The 20,720-nt window shown below is 41.2% G+C and overlaps 1 protein-coding gene across 13 annotated transcripts in view; it reads left to right on the plus strand.

The window, feature by feature from the left end:
* The window catches only part of LOC105919426 (protein unc-79 homolog), a 57,659-nt gene that overhangs the window by 23,258 nt on the left and 13,681 nt on the right, over positions 1-20,720 (plus strand). For 5 of the 13 annotated variants that reach the window (XM_036151046.1, XM_036151047.1, XM_036151058.1 and 2 more), the window contains 18 exons: positions 117-332; positions 3,780-4,007; positions 4,283-4,424; positions 6,164-6,258; positions 6,346-6,494; positions 6,575-6,732; positions 8,001-8,182; positions 9,956-10,157; positions 10,262-10,444; positions 12,071-12,139; positions 12,487-12,824; positions 12,907-13,089; positions 14,328-14,490; positions 16,872-17,021; positions 17,154-18,410; positions 19,114-19,215; positions 20,143-20,476; positions 20,567-20,707. In XM_036151046.1, the coding sequence (XP_036006939.1) occupies positions 117-332; positions 3,780-4,007; positions 4,283-4,424; positions 6,164-6,258; positions 6,346-6,494; positions 6,575-6,732; positions 8,001-8,182; positions 9,956-10,157; positions 10,262-10,444; positions 12,071-12,139; positions 12,487-12,824; positions 12,907-13,089; positions 14,328-14,490; positions 16,872-17,021; positions 17,154-18,410; positions 19,114-19,215; positions 20,143-20,476; positions 20,567-20,707 (4,292 nt within the window). The remainder of the gene's footprint in view (positions 1-116; positions 333-3,779; positions 4,008-4,282; positions 4,425-6,163; positions 6,259-6,345; positions 6,495-6,574; positions 6,733-8,000; positions 8,183-9,955; positions 10,158-10,261; positions 10,445-12,070; positions 12,140-12,486; positions 12,825-12,906; positions 13,090-14,327; positions 14,491-16,871; positions 17,022-17,153; positions 18,411-19,113; positions 19,216-20,142; positions 20,477-20,566; positions 20,708-20,720) is intronic. The other 8 variants (XM_036151051.1, XM_036151053.1, XM_036151055.1 and 5 more) reach the window with 8 other exon arrangements.

Consider the following 20,720-nt stretch of genomic DNA (forward strand, 5'->3'; position numbering starts at 1 on the left):
ATAATCTAAAAGACTACATTCTAAAAAAAAAAAAATATCAAAAAGTGAAGACTGCTTCAGTTATTTGTGTTTTTTTTTTTTTTAATTGTTTTTGCTGTCGGTCTGTCTTGCTTTAGGTGAGCGTTGTGTCAGATCCGGGCCGCCGCGGGCAGCACAACACCCTGAGCCCCTTCCCCAGCCCCTTCAGGAGCCCCTTCCGCAGCCCCCTGCGCTGCAGCCCCTTCAAAAACCTGGGGCACGCAACCGGAAACTGTGCCTTGGACCTGGACTGCGATGACGACGACATGAACCTCGGCTGTTTCATCCTCATGTTTGACCTCATCTTAAAGCAGGTGATGCATGACAGGACTTCATTTATTCTTGTTTGGTGCTTATGTGCCTACCCATGCCATGGGTATTTCTGCATGGAGTTTACATGTTCTCCTTGTGCATGGGTTAGGGTCAGCGCCAATTCATGAAACATGTCATCTCAAAGCACTTTCCAAAGTCAAATTCAATCAGTTTATACAGACTGGTCAAATGTTTCCTCTCTAAGGAAACCCAGCAGGTTGCATCAAGTCTCTCCAAGCAGCATTCACTCCTCCTGAAAGAGCGTAGAGCCACAGTGGACAGTCGTCTGCATTGTTGATGGTTCTGCAGCAATCCCTCATACTGAGCATGCATGAAGCGACAGTGGAGAGGAAAACTCCCCTTTAACAGGGAGGAGAACCTCCATCAGAACCAGAACCAGGCTCAGTGTAAACGCTCATCTGCCTCGACCCACTGGGGCTTAGAGAAGACAGAGCAGAGACAGAGAAAGCACAGAAGCTCACATTGACCCAGGAGTACTTTCTATGTTATGGTAATAGTTGATTTTTCTAATGTTACCAATGATCTAATGTGCATAGACCAATAACATTACAGTTAACATTTTGAGTTGAGCAACAATTCCTTGTCATTGTGTAATTATATTTGGAATAAGGTGCACATTTATTAATTTGTTAAAAAACAAAACAATGACATGGGGAAAGTAGATACTGGCAGATAACAAATAAAAGTGCGATAGAAGGTCAAGATGAGCGGCTGCCTTGCTGGGTTTGCATAATGTCATAATGGCCGTGTCCACCCATGGTGGCGCCATTGCATGTAACCAGTTAAAACCAGATATTTACATACACTGTGTAAAATTAAAAAAATCAGACTAAGCCTTTCCTGCTTTAGGTCAGACAAAATACCCCAATTATTTAAATTTGCTATTTAATTTAATTACATTTTTAAAATTACTTTTATCAAACTCATATTATATTGTATTATATTGTATAATATAAGTTTACATACACAAGGATTATTATACCTTTGAACAATTCAGCAGGCCTAGATGACGATGATGTCGCTTTCTAAGCTTCTAGCAGATTAATTCATGACATTTAAGGTATGAGGCCAGCTTGTAGATATAATTTTTTTTACAATGCTTACAATGGAAAAATTAAAAGACATGAGGCATACCTGGAAGAGAATTGTGGACCTCCTCACATCTGGTTCATGCCTGAAGGTGCCACGTTGATCCGTTCAGTTAAATGCTTGGATAAAAAAAAAAAACATGGGAATGTCCAGATATCATGGCGTACAGGAAGTAGACATGTTCTGTGTCCCAGAGATATGAATCAACAAAAGCTATAAAACAAAACAAAAAAGCAAAAAGGAAAAGACTTTATGAGGATGCTGACTGAAAATGGTAAGAGTGTCATTATCCACTGGGAGACGAGTCCTTACCGACAATGCCACTCAGTGAGAAAGAAGCTGTCGTGTCCAAATGTTGCTGAAACAAAGACTTTTAAAGTTTGAACATGGCATGTGGTCTGATGAAGGTAAAATTTTATATGAAGCTCGCACATCTGATAAACGGCATGGATGCTAGCCTGAAACTATGCGGTTGGTGCTGTCGCAGTTTTGTGGATTTGTTGCTGCAGGAGGAATCGGTGCACTGCACAGAATAGATGTTGCCGGAAGGGAGGAACATTAAAAAATCTCAAATCATCATTCAGGAAGTTAAAGCTTTGGCCAAAAATGAGTCTAAACATATCACCTAAGTAGGCGGTGGAAGGTCAAGTATCGTGTTTTGGAGGGGCCATAAGAAATTTCTGATCTCAGTCTAAACAAAAACCTGTGGGCAGAACTGAAAAAGGTGTCAGTAACTTCTGACAAGGAGAACATGCTCAGAGACCTGAGCAAGGCGGCCTACTAACTGGACAAACTCACCAGCTTTGTGAGGAGGAATGGGTTAAATTACAGCAACTTGTGAGAAGCCTCTGGAGGAGAGACATTAAATGTTGGATCCAAGTCAAGCCAAGTAATTTTACCTAATGCTAAAGAAATTCATGAAACATGTCATCTCAAGGCACTTTACAAAGTCAAATTTAATCAGATTATACAGATTGGCCAAAAAGTTTCCTCTCTAAGGAAACCCAGCAGGTGGCATCAAGTCCCGACAAGCATTTGGTGAAGAAGCGTAGAAGTACAGTGGACAGTTGTCTGCATTGTTGGTGGCTTTGCAGCAATCCCTCATACTGAGCATGCATGAAGCGACAGTGGAAAGAAAATCTCCCCTTAAACAGGAAGGAAAAACCTCCAGCAGAACCAGAACCAGGCTCAGTATGAACGGTCATCTGCCTCGACCCACTGGGGCTTAGAGAAGACAGAGCAGAGACACAACAAGAGAAACAAGAGGAGGAGGCCTTAGGTTCCAACTCTCAAAACTTACAATACAGCTATAGGATTAATTCCGGCCAATCATCACCTCAGTTCTCACCCTCATTCGGGGGATCAAAACATTGTTCCTTTAAGTCAGGCCAATAACAACCCTAACGACTCCTCGTTACAGAGGAGTGGACCAGTTTCTGTCCAATTTGCTGGCTTAATAGCTTTAACAACCGCCCATTACTAAGGGTGGACCTGCTTCTGTTGAATTTGCATGTTATCTAAGCCATTACAAGGCCTTTGTTTGGGCAGTAGTATAAAGCTTGGTACTCATCATTACACCAGACTTTTTGAATTGAGAAAGCTTCCTGGAGAGGAGCGAAACGTCTTCAACTACGGAAAACAAGTCCAGTTGCTTTTTTTTTTTACTTTTTTTGGAATGACCATGACCTGGATGACTGAGAATCTTCACCAGCAACAAGTGAAACAAACAAGCACAGAAGCACACATTGATCCAGTAATCTGTTCTACATTAGATTGTAATAGCGGGTGGTCTGTCTTCCCTGGATGATGTCACAGTTAACAGAACGTCAGACCAGGTGTACCTACTATGAAGAGAAAGAGAGAGAGAGAACAAAAAGTTAAAAGCTGAAATGATGAGAAGCAATGCAAATTGGAGAACAGTAGGAGAACTCAGCAGAGTGAGAGAAATAGACCCTGATGTCCTCCAGTAGCCTAAGCCTATAGCAGCATAACTATAGAGATAGCTCAGGGTAACCTAAGCTACTCTAACAGTAAGCTTTGTCAAATGCATGTAAACCCCTGAATCTCATAGAAAATAAGTCTCTCTCATATAGGTCTGGCTTTCATCATACAGACAGGATGAGTAACTTCTGACTGACCTAAATCAGTAAAACAGAGACAGAAATACATGAATCCTTTTTTATATGCTGCAAATATCTGGTTTCAGCTGAGAGCAGAAGCTTAAACTCCGCGGACACAATTCGGCGCCAGCCGCGGCCCACAGGTGGGATCTTGAAATGTGTGTCGCGCTCCACTTTCTGTGCCGTTACGTGGCTGTTTTCCCCCCCGTGCTGTCGCAGATGGAGCTCCAGGACGACGGTGTGATGCTGGGTCTAGACAGCAGCCTGGGGAAGGATATCGTCGGCATCATCAACAATGTCTTTCAGGCCCCGTGGGGGGGCTCCCACACCTGCCAGAAGGATGAGAAGGCCCTTGAGTGTAGCCTGTGCCAATCCAGCATCCTGTGCTACCAGCTGGGCTGTGAGCTTCTGGAGAGGCTGACCCCCCGGGAAGAGATCCGCCTTGTGGTGAGACGCGCATAAATTAACCTTGCATTAGGGAGGCATCGCTTTATATTAAAGCCCTGCAGGCTCCTGGTCCCAAGCATCACTACCTAATACACAACTATCCAGCTTGTTGACAGATTATGCAGAAATATATACATTTATTAACACTCCCCTGAAAAAAAAACCCCACCTGGGCGAGTGAAGTTCAGCTATAAATACAGATATCTTGGCTTGGTTTACTCAGGCTGATTTATCACGCAGGAGGGAACAATGAAATGTACGCGCTGTCTCTGCAGGAGCCCACGGACTGTTTGGAGGACACCTTGGTCGCGTGTCAGCCAGACTTCACCCTTGGGACGGAGGATGGGAGCGAGGAAGGAGAGAACCCAAGTGAGCCAAACAACGACAACCTCAACAACCCTTCTCCCGAGAATCCAGGTGTGGATCGGTTTCAAACAAACAATTTCAAGCGCGGCACATTCGACATCCGTGTTTGTCACGCCTAAATGTTTCAGATCGTGAAGCTAGTTTTGGTATCAGACAAAGATGACCTGAGTACATACAAAATGCTGTTTTTAAATGATGATTTTACTCATTGGGGTAAAAAAAAAAAAAAGCCATTCTTCCAAGTTGTATGTGGAAAACTAAATGTTAAAAACTATGATTAATCAAATTAGTTTGGTTCGATTTTAGCAGCCACGCCCTGGACTAATTGCTGCTTGACCAAAAGAATAAAGAAATACCTTAACCTGAACCCGCCTGACAACAGGAAGTAGGCTAAAAAATCTCTTTTCTGATCTGAAGAAATTTAAGCAGAGATCTGTAAATTACAGAGCCATTTTTTTTCAGGTTCCCACTGAACTGGAGGGAGAACCATTTTCCACAAATGGGGAAAACATGGTGTATCCTCCCAGCAGTGGCTGGCCTACCATAATTACTCAAAGAGCAGATTGATGATTCATCTAGGAGGTCGCCAAAGAACCCGGAACAACATCTAAAGCACAGCAGGCCTCGGTTAAGGTCAGAGTTTAAGATTCAACAACAGGAAAGAGAGACTTGGCAAAAATAGCAGCTATGGGAAAATTGCAAGGTGAAACCCCCCCCCCCCCCCCCAAAAAAAAAACCCGCTGCTGAGCAAAAAAGAAGAACACAGAGGCCCGTTGAACTTTTTTATTTAAACTTTTGGGAAAACATGTTTTTCATCCCACTTCATATGGTGTAAAACGAACATCATTAATAACATAAAAATCATCATGGTCTCCTTTAAAGGAGCAATAAGTTAGACGTTTACTGCAAAATCAACCTAAATGATACTCATTTCTCTTCTGGGATGGAAGTAACATTCCACTATAAATGATTGCTCCTCTCCTTCAACAACGTCTTAGTGAAATTTTTCTCCTTTCAAACCTACAAGTACAGTCCGGAACTACTTCGGTTCAGAGTGTAGCCTGTGTTTACTTCCTGGTTCCTCAGCCAATCACATGATAGTTCCCACGGTTCCCAGAACAGAGCACAGCATTTGATATTTTATTCTGGCAAAAGAGCAGCAGTCTGCAAACATGGAAGCCAGTAAGAGAAAAGAATACATCATCACATACGTATCCTGTGGAAGTAAAAATGCAGTGAAACAACGGACCTTTGGGTATGTGGGGGGTGTCCGTGAAAGGCGTTGTGTATATGTTGATCCCATTTTAACCACTAAATGTCATTATTACTTATTGTTCCTTTAGGGCAACTGATGAATACAGGAATTTTGCTCTCTACCTAAAAATCCCAAAGCTTAAAGCCAGACCATCAGTCTGTGATCTCAATTTATAGGGCATTTGGGTTCTGCAGCAGGGCAACCATTTAAAGCACATAATCAAGTCCACCTCTGACAAGCAGAAGGTTTTGGGGTCTGGCTGATGGTAGTCCAGCCAGTTTTTGGGTCTGTGGATGCTCAAAGGGCCATGTTGGTTTAAATAATCGATTTAAAACAGCCTCTAGTACATACTCAGGTTCATCTCCATTCTGTTTATGGTTTACCATTATACATTTTTTTCATAAGGTTAATATCAGAGCCTCCCATCTACTTTACAGCAGTCTCATTATGATGATAAGACAGCAGCAGATGTTTAACACCAGAATCTAGTTCACAGGGACATCGTATTTATATTTTGTTGCATTGTGTTCAACAGTTTTCTTCCTTCTAGGCATGAAGAACAATTCAGACAAGAAGTTCTCCTATCAGCAGCTCCCTGTGTCTTTAAAGCTGATTTATACCATTCTGCAGGTATCTGAGTCTCACCAACACAAAGGCTCAATAGGTTTTCATTGATGGGTTTTGATCATGTCAGTCATGCTTGTTGTGTGTCGTCAGGAAATGTCCAAGTTTGAGGAGCCCGACATCTTGTTCAACATGCTGAACTGCCTGAAGATCCTGTGCCTCCACGGAGAGTGCCTGTACCTGGCCCGCAAGGATCACCCCCAGTTCCTGGCCTACATCCAGGAGAAGATGCTCATCCCCAGGTGAAGAAAGGACTTCTCACGGACACACCGCTGGTTTGGGATAACTCTGTGACGGCATGTGTGTGTGTCCTGTCTTTCAGCCTGTGGTCTATGCTGAAGTCGGAGTTTTGTCAGCTGGCCTCGCTGGCTGTGCCGCAGCTTCTGCACGCGCTCTCACTGTCCCATGGAGCGGACATCTTCTGGAAGCTCATCAACACAAACTTCAAGAGCAAAGACTGGAAAATACGGTTTGAAGCAGGTGAGAAAGGCACTATCTATCTATCTATCTATCTATCTATATATATATATGTATATCTATCTATCTATCTATCTATCTATCTATCTATCTATCTACTATGATATATATATAGATATATATATATATATATATATATATATATATATATATGTATGTATGTATTTTTACAAATGTTTCTTCTGTAAATTGTGACTTGTGTATTTAATGTCCCTTCCCTGAAGCTCAGTTTGCCTGTGTTTTTCCCCTTTAGTTGGCAAATATATCTTGGGGTTTGTAATGCTTTTCCTGCTTTGTGACACAAAGAGCAGCTTTTACAATTGTTGACAAGAAAGAAACGAGCATCAAACTGTGATGGTAGATGTGTGGGTTTATTAGGAATAAGTAGCGACAACACAAGAGAATCAGCAACGCTTCACAAGAAGATGAGTTTGGAAGGTTTAAACATGAGTAAAAAGGTAGAGACAGTAAAAAGCTAATAAAATGTTATATTTATGTAGAGGAGGTGACTGGACCTATAAATCTACTCTTGTTGGCGTTAATTTCTAAAATATTTCAGTCATAAAAGGTACTAACATGCCTTCTGGCAGTTTCTCATACCCAATTTTTTTCCAACACTGACACCTAGCGGTCACTGTGGGATTTTCTACTCATTATTATAATAATAATAATAATAATAATAATAATAATAATAATAATAATAATAATAATAATAATAATAATAATAATAACATTTTCAGACCTATTATTTATACTAACCAAACTAATGTACAGTTTTCCACTGTTGTGATGCAGTCCTATTTTCTGCAATAAACAATAAACAAATCTGTGTTTCTGGGGTGATGGACAACGTGCATCCATGAAACTGTTTCTGATTTATTGACCTTTTGACATAAAGTGAGGAAAAAGTTTCTTTGCTTTTTTCTCTTAATAAATGAAATAATTTGAAAACTGCAGTACCTTGGGTTGTTTTCAACCACTTACTAAGTGCAGGTAAATACATACAATAGTTCAGAAATTTTATTTTGCTTTTCTTTATAAATTATATTTTAATTATATGTCATTTTTCAGTTTTAACTCTCTTATGTGTCAAATGTGGACTGATAACTTGCTACTTTACCTAAAACAAGATGTTTTAATTCATATTTGAATCATCTGAATTCAAATGAATTGCTCGGGGGCATTTAGTAGCTCGTTTCTTCTTATTTACAATGCATACTATGTCTGGGTTCTGGACGATGAGTAATTTTTCCCTCGTGCTTTCTCCTCAGTCGAGAAGGTGGCGGTGCTGTGCCGCTTCCTGGACATCAGTGCTGTGACTAAAAACCACTTGCTGAAATACTCCTTGGCGCACGCCTTCTGCTGCTTCCTGGCGTCCGTGGAGGACGTCAACCCCGCCGTGGCCACGAGGGCCAGACTGCTGCTGGACACCATCAAGAGGCCAGCGCTGCAGGTGAACTGACAGCGGAAAATAAGTCTTTTTGGGATCTGATATATATAGAAATCATTAATGTCACTTTTTGTACTTTCAGCTGCAAATTTCTTGTTTTGAACATCCTTCTAAATTTTTCTTTTTAAACTGAAAGGCTATGGCATTAGAAGACCGGTGTTTATTCCCACACATGGCTGAATCTAGACGTTTACTTAGGAATTACAAAACAACTGACTTTTTCTTGCCATGTTAAATAAGTAGAAACCTGTCCTGTTCTAGATGAGTTTAGTGGTTCTGAAATGCTTTCTGTTGTGCCTCCCTTTCAAGAAGGAACATGAAAATGTAACTTTTATTGCTTTCTGTTTTAATGCATTAAAGCTACGATACCTACATATATGGGTTCATTTCTAACATATTACTGGTTTCTAACAACTAGAATGTTTCAACAACACCACACTTTTTCCACTATATTAAAAACAATATAAATGGCTTTTAGTCCGTGTCGTACCTGCAGTCAACTTTTAACTAGCTATGAGCCTCATATAGCAAAAATAATATCAAGCTATTAATATTAAAGAGAAACTTCAGTTACATTAAGTTTTGTACTTTTTTTAGGGGTTTATTATCAGTATTTTGTCACACTACTGACTGCAGGTACAGATCAAACAGCAGGGGGTGCTGTTGTCACATTTAGAGGGATTTAGGAGGTCTGTATTTTCTGGACAAAACCAAGCAAGGCTATTGTTGTGGCCCTGTGCAATACCTTTACGCTGTTAAACTCTGTATAACCAAAGTCTGTTTAACCCGGCCAATATTTAAAAGCAACCACCTGGAGGCATGCAAATGGTAGTTTCTGAAATTAATAGAGAGGAGGGTGCTCAGAAACAGATGGAGTTTACCCAGCAGATGATCATAAACCAGTGATGTTGCTCACGAACACTTAATGATGTCCGGTCAACCAAATCATAAAGAATGCAGTAGTAAATGAGAGATTTTATTTTTAAAATAAACCGTGGAGAGAAACAAGTCGAGACTTTTTAAAGTGGAAGATGCTGCATGGCTGTCCAGTATTTACCCATTTTCTCTGACAGCTAGAAACGGGGCTTTTTATTCACAGAAAATGTTAGATGTGATTGAATTTAAAATAAAAAACAACCCTGTATTTAAGTTTGTTAACTACACTACTGAAATGTACTTTAAATGTAAGTATGTCATCAATCTATAAGCCCAGGTCCTTCTAGGAAGAAACCCCTTTCAATCAGTTTAATATCAACTTTGAAGGTTTTCAGGTTATCAAGATTTTGCAACTGAGCCTTCGATACAATCATGAGATTTCATTTTAAAACCAGTTTTGGCCTCTTCAAAGCTGTAAAATCTAAAATGCTGTTTGGAATTCTGTTATTGCTTGTACCGTAGAATGAGTACATGTATAGATCACTGTGTCGTCAGCATATAAATGCAGGTTAGCCTGAATATTTTGTCCTAAATTACTTATGAAAATTAAGAAAAGGATGGGAGCCTAAATGGAGCCCTGGGGCACTCCTCTAATTATCTAAAGTCTATTTTATGGTCCTCTGCTTGAACACTCCTAGTGCTGCTTTTTAAATTGTTTTTTAAATCATTTAAAAGATTTTGAACTTATGTCAGAATTTATTAAAAAGTAGTTGACTGAATCAGTTTTTTTTTAAAGATCTATAAATAGAACATGTGGTTTTATTTGTACGCCAATATCTTGATTGATCTACAATATAATAATAAGTATCCATTGTGTTGGCAAACCTATGTGCTTTGCAGGGATTGTGCCTGTGTCTGGACTTCCAGTTTGACACCGTCGTCAGGGACCGCCCGATCATCCTCAGCAAACTTCTCCTGCTGCACTTCCTGAAGAAAGACGTTCCTGCTCTGAGCTGGGAGTTCTTCGTCAACCGCTTTGAAACGCTGTCGCTGGAGGCCCAGCTGCACCTAGATTGCAACAAGGAGTTTCCCTTCCCCACCAGTGCGTATACGCTAGCTGCCACGTTCCCATTCGATGAGTTGCAGGCAATGATTTTCTTTCATATTCAGTTTTCTATTCTGTTTTTTTTTTTACTTTTTCGACAGCGATCACAGCTGTGCGAACCAACGTGGCCAACCTCAGCGATGCGGCGATGTGGAAGATACGGAGGGCTCGTTTTGCCAGAAATCAGCAGAAGAGCGTGCGCTCGCTGCGTGACAGCGTAAAGGGAGGCCAGGAGGAGTCCAAACGGGCCTTTTCTCTCCCCGAGTCGCTGAGCAACCGACTTCGTGAGTAGTGCAAGAAAATCCATCTGTCCCTTGAACCACGATTCACTGAAGACAGTAATCAAAATCTGTGTGCAAAAGACCTTTTCGGACGCAGCTGTCCTGCAAGATGTTTCTCTGCTTCATCGGGTCAAATAATTAGGTCATCAGCAGAACTTGACCACATTCTGACCACATGTCATTTTACTCAGGTTTTACTTAGCAGGGAAACATCTTAAAGTTAAAGTTGCAGGACACCGTCCCTTCGGGGTGGGAGTTTGACATCCCTCGCACAGGATTTAGGTCGGGACGTAGATGACCATGAACACTGCAAAAAGAGAACTAAAAATAAGTAAAAATTTCTTTAATTAGTGTATTTTTCCTTGATTTGAGCAAGTAGATAAGACTATTTGCCAATAGAATGATATTTTTGCACTTAAAATATGAACAATTCATCTCTAAAATAACATAATTAGACATCTCGCACTTGAAATAAGACGATGGAGATGAATTGTTCCTATTTTAAGTGCAAAAATCTTATTCCATTGGCAAATAGTCTTATTTACCTGCTCTAATCAAGGAAAATTACAATGGTTTCAAGAAAATTTCACTTACTTTTAATTCCCTTTTTGCAGTGAAGGACAGTTCATTTGGTTACTGGTTTTGTTTTGGCCACATATTTTTGGATCCTAGTCCTGCTAAGAGGCCCAATGAAGACCCATTCACAGCATTCAGGCAGAGGCTTCCAACTTTTTATCTAAAATGACTTGAGATGAGCTCATAATGCCACTCACTCTGAAAAAGGTTTTCAGGGCCTTTGTAAGGGAAACCAAACGACCCCTAGCATCACAGATCCTCCTCCAGATCTGACATTGGGCAAGAGGTGCTAGAGCCACCTGCTCAAAAGTAAAAATCTTTGCTCAAAGTCCCAGTACAGTTAAGGAAACTTCACATGTTTACGTTTTTTTGGCGAGTGGGACAGAAAAGACTTTTTACTGGGATCCAAATATTTGGCGACTCGATAGCATCTAAAGTTTTTTACATAACCAGATTTAGATCCGTCTAAATGTCTAATGTGTTATATTGTGTTGCTTTTATAAAAGATGAATTTATTCTTAGACATTTTACTCTTAATTTGAACTAAATATGCTTTTTTTCTGTAAGCACCACTCTGTTATGTACATTTAAACTTTTTTAAGTATATTTAGAAAGTATGAAAGTTTCATTAAATCTAAGAACTAAACCTTTTGATCCTGAACTTTAGTGTTTGCCGCCTATACACTTCTTTATGAATGGCATCCAATAAAGATCAATTTTGAGCTTCTTCTATTATAACAATTGTTTTTTTGTGTGTTTAAATTTTAGCAGAGCAAAGTCCAACCATATTTCTTCAGTTTTCTCTTTTCTCTTTTCATTTTTACCGATCAGAGTTAGAGCTGCACTTCCACGAATTTCTTTATTTAAGAACAGTCTGACTTGCATGGGCATGTAATGGTTTTGTCTTTAAACGTCTATGTTCTCATTAGCAACGAATGGTTGTGTTTTTGTAACTCTGTCTGTGTTTCGAAGATCATGGAGCCTGCACATGTGTCCTGTGCCACCGCCCCTTGTACATTTTCCTAAATTTTGTTCTTCATCTGTGGTTTTTAGCACTAAAGCTTACAAGGCAGGAGCAATCTGCACCGACACTCGGAGATATGATAGAGAAAGTCCTGCCAGGTAAACCACAACCCAGATCTGAAACACACAGCTCAACCTAATATATGGCAACATATTGGGAAGTGCACACAGACAGTCTAACGTGTAAAAGTGTGAAATAAAAAGTGAAAATCAGTGTTATTATAATTATAATTGGGTAAACATGCACTTTAGCAAACAGATTGCTGCTCATTTGTTTTCGTCTTTCCCATTTACACACCCCATAAACTCTTTGTACAGCGGTTACTGCATGATGGTGTCTCCACATATCCCTGAACAGACTGAGTTGACCCCTCCACCTCTGTGCTGTCAACACCCCACCCCGCTGCTGCTCCCTGCCCTCCCCCCCCCCTCTCCCCTCCTTGTAGCACGGTTCCTCCTGCACTTTAACCCTGACGCTTCAGCACCTCTTGCAGGCCAGACGCCTTCTCCTGAGGACGACACCATTATCAGAGACCTGCTGCCCGAGGACGCCGGCATCGACCACCAGACAGTTCACCAGCTCATCATGGTGCTCATGAAATTCATGGCCAAAGACCAGAGCAGCGCCGACGCTGACATTGGCAGCGCCAAGGCTTTCAACACCGTGAAGAGGCACCTGTACGTGCTCCTGGGTTATGACCAACAAGAAGGCTGCTTCATGATTGCACCTCAGAAGATGCGCACCTCCACCTGCTTCAATGCCTTCATCGCTGGCATTGCACAAGTGATTGAAATCTAAGCTAACTTCACATTATTGTGCTTGTCCTGTGACCAAAGTGAGTCTGAATGTGTTTTTTTTTTCTCAGGTGATGGACTACAACATCGGGTTGGGAAAGCAGCTGCTCCCCCTGGTGGTCCAGGTGCTGAAGTACTGCGCCTGTCCTCAGCTCAGACATTACTTTCAGCAGCCACCCCGATGCTCTTTGTGGGCTTTGAAGCCACATATTCGGCAGATGTGGCTCAAAGCTCTTCTTGTAATCCTCTACAAGGTATTTTTATATCAAATATATCAAATTACAGTACAGAAATCACTTATAGGTAATTTTCCCTAGACCACATGTGTCAAACGCAAGGCCCGCGGTCCGAATCCGGCCCGTCAAGGCGATTTATCCGGCCATCAAGAGCCAAAAAAGGCATATCATGTTATAAAGTAGAGGCATATATTCATATATCACTTTATACATAAAAGGTGTAAAGTGGCTGAAACTGCAAATGTTGATTTTTCTTAACTGTGTAGTAACAACATCCTGCCACTAGGTGTCAGTTTTTCCACAACACAGTAAAACAACCCAGGAATGTCCAAAAATAGAGAAAGTGATGCAGAATGATGAGTTTAAAGTGTAACTCACCATGATACGCACTAATTTGATGTTACTGTGATTTTTATTTATTTATTTATTTTTAAATTTTTTTTTTGAATGGAATTATGAAATGAAAATGAACATATATATATATGTACAACCAGCCCTTTTAATGACTTCATGATGTCAAAGATATAGAAATGAGTTTGACACTTAATCTTTACTTACATTTTTTTTAATACTTTTTGATTTATATTTCAACAAAAGATTGCATAAACACATTCCCTGTTTCATTTTATTGTCAAAGAGTGGGCTGCTTTTTACAACTATATACAGTTCACACATCACTGAATGTTCGGAAAACGTATGTAAAGTAGTTTTAATTGAATCAGACCAAACCTTTCCTCTTCCAGGTAATTTATATCACCAATTTATTTGCTTAATGCCCAAATAATGAGATATATTGTTAAGAAATCTTTTTTAAATCCAGACGTTAGCATAAATCCCTTTAGTATTGGGTGGAATTGAGTTTTAAATTGTATGGCCTGATATGGTAAACATGTTCAAGAAGTCTTTAAATAAATTAATCATGTTTTGCAGCAGAAAAATCTTAAAGTAAAACCTTCAGAAAAATCCAACCTAGAAATGAATCCAGTCATGCAGGGGAGAGAAATCTTATGTGAAGCCTTATATGAGTTGACATGGTTGGTTATTTCTATTAATCTCTTATGGAAATTAAAGAAAATAAACAAAACAAACCACCATTTAAGTACGGCAGATGATATCTCCAAAAATTAGTAAGCAGCTCCTCGTGTGATGCAGATAATATCTACAGCCAGAAAATTTAAAGCTACTACAACTGTGTCTTAAGAGGCTGGAGGAGCGGCCCTGTTTAACTTCAGAATATTCCTTCTTATGTGTTGCAGTACCCCTACAGAGAGATGGATGGCAGTAAAGTGGTCCTCCACCTGGTCCACATCACCATCAACACGCTGAATGCTCAGTATCACAGCTGCCGTCCGCACGCTGCAGCTGGACCTCTCTACAGCGACAACTCCAACATAAGCCGTTACAGCGAGAAGGAAAAAGGTAAAAGGAGAGATGTTTTGTTGCTCGTACATTTCATTAACCGCTAATGTCGTAAAAACAGTTTGGACGTCGAGATGCTTCTTCTGATTGACCATTTAAAAACAGCATTTGCCTAACGAATGTCAATTTTAACAGCAAGACCTATTAAGATTTTTTGTAAATAGTAAATTCTGGTGAGGAATAAATGAAACCCTTATTGTAATTACATCCAAAAATAACTATTTTTTATTTTGTAGTCAGATTAAAAATGGAATAAAGATTGTTGATTCATGTCCAGCATCTACAGCAAATTGGTCATATCAGGCATATTATACAACAGCAGGTACATCACCTTGGTTGTGTGGTGGTTTGAGGCTTATTTGGGACAAGAGGCTAGAAGGGACAAAGACATGCCCAATTTATTTTCACGTGGCAAAAAATAAACTCAGGCAGATCAAATCAGATGCACACATCATTTCTCGTAATTTTGAAGGAAATTTATCCTGTTTGAACGTCAGATGTTTAGTTCAGTGCTTTCCTAGCTGCTTAGGTGAGAGTAAACAACATAGTAGAGAAACATAAGTTGATTCCTACTATAATACATTTTGAAAGGGTTGCTGCAGCACCAGAAAGGAGATAAGGGCTCTGCTACTGCAATGGAAGCTAAAGGGAAAGGCTCATTAAGTTATATTGACTCTTTTTGCTGAAGACGAACTGTGACGTACTGAAAGAGTCCATATCACCTGATTAAGAGCTTTGCCCAGAGGCAAAAGTTCGGGAATCACAAGAGGACTAGTGGTCAAACGCATGTGGAAACTTGAAATCTTTTTGTTAGTCTTATTGGAAGATTTTATTCATATATTGCCAGAGGAAATGGTGGTTTTCTTGAATGAGCATAAGGTTGCCTCATTGCAAAAAGCAGCAATCGTGGATGATGAGTTTATAATGACATGGCCTTCAAACAAAACATGAACTTGGTGAGCCTGAAGCCAGAGTTAAACAACCCCAATTTCCTTCACGTCAAATATGGGAGTGCTTCTAATGGCAAATAAAAAGGTCATGCCATTACTGATTGCCGTTCATTGAAAAACAAGACTTCACCACAACAAAGGGGATGGAGTTTGCTTAAAAAAGTGACACTACCAGGGAAATTAATGTCTCAAAATAAGAAGAACCAACCACATCCCTGTTTCTAACCTTTTGTTATTCAAAGTTTAGTTTCTTTAAATGGGGATCCTAAGGATGACCAGCCTTTAAAAGTACTCAGGAACATGGATGGCTACCAGTCTATCATTGGAAAAGGATGTTTTGAGTTTCTCTGTCATGTCATCTTCTCGGTCAAGTCTGGCTGTCCAAAGAATTGAAATGACTTTTGTATCTCAACCTTTGGATGCTATTCACATTATCTCATCTCTTGTACATGACTCTCTGAAGCGAAAGAGCTGCCCTAGGCATTCAGAAAGAAACAGATTATACGTCTTATAATGTCATTTAAAAAAAGATGAATTTAAAATTAGGCAAGGCAAGGCAAGGCAAATTGTTTTGCATAGCACATTTCAGTACAAAGACAATGCAAAGTGCTTCACATGATTAAAATATAGAAAAATAAAAACAGAATAAAAGCAAGTTGGAATAAAATATAGAAAATTAAACAAAATAAAACATGGGAAAATGGAAACTAAAAGCAAATATTAAAAACAGTTGGACTACAAACCTAAACTACTGATGTTTCAGTAAAACTGTTTAACTAGAACGGTCAAAGGTAATATTAAACAAATGTGTTTTTAATCTTGATTTAAAGGAACTCAGGCTTTCAGCACTTTTACAGTTTTCTGGAAGTTTGTTCCAGATAAATTAGCCATTTGACTTCACATAAAACAGTCCACAAGTTGAGGACATTCAAAGCAACTACCAACACGCTTAGGCCTGGCTGTGTAAGCATGTTCACCTTGAAAGCAGACCGCAAGATGCTTAAAGAAGTCTCCGAAAGTCCAGAAATGTCATAATGGGATCTACAGCAGACTCTCGCTATTGTCAACATCAAAGTGCATTTCTGTCCTTCTTTGGACAGAAGACAAATAACTGTACATGACAGGGACGGATAGATGGCTGCAAGAAGTGTCTCTCTGAACTTCCAGTAGTCGATTGAAAATATTAAATTATTTTGTTTAATGAGAAAAATTATGTTAATTTTAGTTGTTTACCTTCAGTTAAATCACATTTCCCGGCAAATATATAGAAGACAGTACATCAATGCTATCGCTTCTTTATAAATAACTAAATATTTAATGGAGTGTCTATTTTTTTTCTCTGTTTAATGTTAGTCGTGTTTTTATTTGTTTTTAAAGAGGGCGACATGCTGAATGATGATATATCTCATGTCCTGTATTGTTTTTCATCAGAAGAGGACAGCGTCTTTGATGAGTCAGATGTCCATGACACACCGACCGGCGCTGCCAACAAGGAGTCCCAGACCTTTTTTGCCCGTCTGAAGCGGATCGGAGGCAGCAAGTCTGTGAAGTATCAACCGGTGGAGCTGAACGCCAAGAGAAGTGAGAAGCTTTCAGAGTCTAGCCGCTTTTAAAGCGCAACAACGATCCCTTTTTTCTCGGCCAGTGCTTGTGAATGCAGGAGACTCCTTCATTTCAGCCTTGTTTTTTTTTATTCTTATTCTGTGCCGGCAGGTGAAATCGAGCTGTCAGAGTACCGTGAAGCCAGCGCCCTCCAGGACAGCATCCTGCACTGCGTCAGGGAGGAGAGCACCAGGAAGAAACGGCTTCAGGCCATGCACAAGCAAAAGTCTCTGGACATTTCCAACACGGACTCCATCCTTTTCAGCTTGGACGAACACCGGAGGAAGTCGTGCATTGATCGCTGTGACATGCAGGTGCCCCCTGTGGTCCTTCCCTCGTCCGCGTCCCGCAGGCAACAAGGTAAAGGATCCTCCGACGGCTCTTCGGTTCGGGCTGATCACGTGGATCGCCGAGGTTCCCGGGGAGGCCAGTCCGACACGTCCAAACCCGTCATCCCGGAGGTCCGGCTCAGCTGCATGGAGACCTTTGAGGACAAACTGAGTCAGGTCTCTTTGGAAGGATCCGTTCAGGAGAAGGAGGATCAAGACCTCATTGATCTCTCCTCAGACTGCACCTCAATCCCGGAGAAACACTCTCTGCTCTCCATGTCCGACAGCGACTCCTTGGTCTTTGAGCCGCTGCCTCCGCTGAGGATCGTGGAGAGCGACGAGGAGTTCGACCTGAACACCATCATAGGCTCGAGGTTCAGCGGGAGTCCGAAGATCTCCGCTTCCCCGGCAAGCAGCAACACTTTGCGGCTGTCTCCTGTGGTCCAGGTGAGCGTGGAGGACTGCTCCAGCGAGAAAAGGGACCCGGAGGTCGTGGGTGGAAAAGAGCAACAATCGTCAGAGAAGAGGGTCAAAGGTTTGACTCCGAGCGCCTCCTTGGAAATCCCCGAACGTCTGGAGAACGTTCCGTATGAAAGCCCGATGACCCTGAAGCAGAAGAGAGACCTGCTGAGGAAGACTCCAAATGTTCCCGACACCTCCTTAGACGACGCCTCCGTGATCCCCGAGGACGTGAGGACGGAGATAGGAACGGGTTCCAGTCCCTCCGGCAGGACCGTCTTCCTGGACATCCCGGAGGACAAAGCCGAGCCGCCTTCCTCTCCCGAGAAAAGCAAGACCGACTGCAACGACGAAGAGGAGGACGGAGACGACGAGGAAGACGACGACATGGGAGACGAAGCCGACAGCGACCCGAAACCCGACAACGCAGACGGCAACGACGAAGCGGAGTTCAAAATCCAGATCGTCCCCCGGCAGCGGAAGCAGAGGAAGATAGCGGTCAGCGCCATCCAGAGGGAATATCTGGACATCTCCTTCAACACGTTCGACAAGCTGGGAGTAGAACCGACAACCGAGGCGGGTAAGGATCTGAAATGAAAAGGCCTTTATCTCAGGCTCTTATTGGACAGAAACATTTTAGAAGACAAGCTGATTTTTGCCATTTTTTCCCCCCTCAAATTTGCCTTTAAGCAAATCTTTAGTAGTTGAAATAAAATTATGAGGTCTTAATGAACTTACGTGATCCGCTTGGGTCAAAAAGCGACATTTAAACGCTTTAAATCAGCGGGGCAGGATCAGCTCAGAGAAGTTCACCCTGAAGGAGGGAAACCAAACACATTTCTGCTTCAGCCACATGGGTCTGGGTTGTAGACGCAGGTGAAATGAGCACCTTGAAGTCTTCTGCACCTTGAAACAGATTGTTGTAAATCTGCAGCAGAATCTAAACAAAAAATACCAAAAAATTACTGATTTCCAACCTTAAATGAGCAGAAAACAGCATCAGTGTTGGCAGAATGCATTACATTTACCTCCAAAAAATGCAATTAAAGCTAACAGCAACAACAAAAAGTTGCATTTAATTTCAAACTGTTTATTGTTTAACTAATTTTATTTCTATTCTAGAGAATCAAACCTTTACTGTGAGGGGGGGAAAACACTTTCTTGTACTTACGTGTTGTTCTGTTTGCTCTGTTCAGATATTGTATAATATGCTAATAAGAGTGAGAGGAAGAGCAGATTCTGTATATTGTGATGCACACGCTCTCCCCTTCACTGCCCTGCAGATCACAAAGGTATGTCTGCCTTGGAAAAGCCCCGGGAATCAGCCTCGGCTCCGACCCTTGAAGCTGCTCTGCCTGAAACCAGCCATCGCTCTTCAGTGTCAAGTAGGAAGCACGACCTCCTCCACACCATCTGTTTGAGCAACGTCTAAATCCATTTCCCAGATGACTAAAAAAACATACAAACATTTTTTTTCTCTGTTGCCCTTTTAAGTTAATTTGGATTAATTGCATTATTTCTATTTGCTAAATGCCAGCATAATAATAGAGAGGTTTGTTTTATTTTTATTTGAAGTCAGATGTTATTACACCCCTTTTGTAAAGTGCACCAGTCCCTCCTGCAGCAAAACGCCCCCACAATATGATCCTGCCACCCTCATACTTCACAGTTAGAGGGATCTACTCAGGCTTGCAAACCCTTTATTCCCAAAGCAGCAGTGGTCATTTATCAGGATGTGTCTCTGAAATAAGGTCTTTGTCGCTGAGGGTAATTTGCTAACTGCAATCAGGATTTTTATATTGCTCTTGGTGAGATGGGTTCTTCATTCCTGAGTGGCCTTTCAGCTAATGTCAGTACAGGACTGGTTTCCCTCTGGATACACTGCACAAATGGAACTAAAAATAAGCAAAAGTTTCTTATATCTAAATATAATGCATATATTGCATACAAATCCACTGACCTCATGTAAATAATATATATTATATATATATTATTATATATTATATATGTAGAAAAAAGAAAGAGGTGATGAATATTGTTCATCACCTGGGCTTTCTGAATTTCTTTCTCTCTTATTATTCTAGCTTTTAGCCAAGAGAAATAATTCTGGTAATCCTAAATGACCTAAAACAGGAAAATTACAGTTTGATTTAGACAGTAAGAAAAAAACAGGGTTGAATCTTTTTATACAATTTATGTAAATAACTCCTCAAATAAAACATGCAATTTGAGATTATGAGACTAAAAAAGGCCTGTAATCAAACCAAACATTATATGACTGTCACTGTGTTTTTTTGTTGTCTGACCTTCAGCTCAGTACCGCCAGGCGAAGCGAGGCTCTCTGGGCGCTCTGACGATGAGTCAGCTGATGAAGAGGCAGCTGGAGCATCAGTCCAGCGCGCCGCACAACATCTGCACCTGGGAGACCGGTCAGATGCTTGGGACTTCTCTCTGTAACAGCGTGACCTTTTCAGGAAATTATGTACACAGGGCTGATGGAACGAAAGCAAAAACTGAAGGGAACCATGTCCTCTTCTTGGTAGGTCCCACAAAAACAAGCTTACTTTCAGCCCCGAGCACAGTCAGCATGTTTGTCCCAGCCCCGGAGGAGTTCATCGACGAGCAGCCTACCACCATGTCCGACCGGTGAATAATTCATCAGCCGTACCTGTAGGAAAAACCCACGTTTAATGCCCACGCTAATTTTTTCTTTTTCTTTTTTATGCCTTGCTGAAGGTGCCGGGACTGTGCTGCCGTGCTGGAGGAATATGACGAGGAGACTCTGGCCCTCGCAGTGGTAGTGCTGTCCATGTTCATCCACCTCAGCCCTGATTTGGCTGCTCCCATGCTTCTCGACATCATGCAGTCTGTGGGCAGGTAAGGGCACGGC

This window comes from Fundulus heteroclitus, chromosome 19 (assembly GCF_011125445.2).
Source record: "Fundulus heteroclitus isolate FHET01 chromosome 19, MU-UCD_Fhet_4.1, whole genome shotgun sequence".
Lineage (NCBI taxonomy): Eukaryota > Metazoa > Chordata > Actinopteri > Cyprinodontiformes > Fundulidae > Fundulus > Fundulus heteroclitus.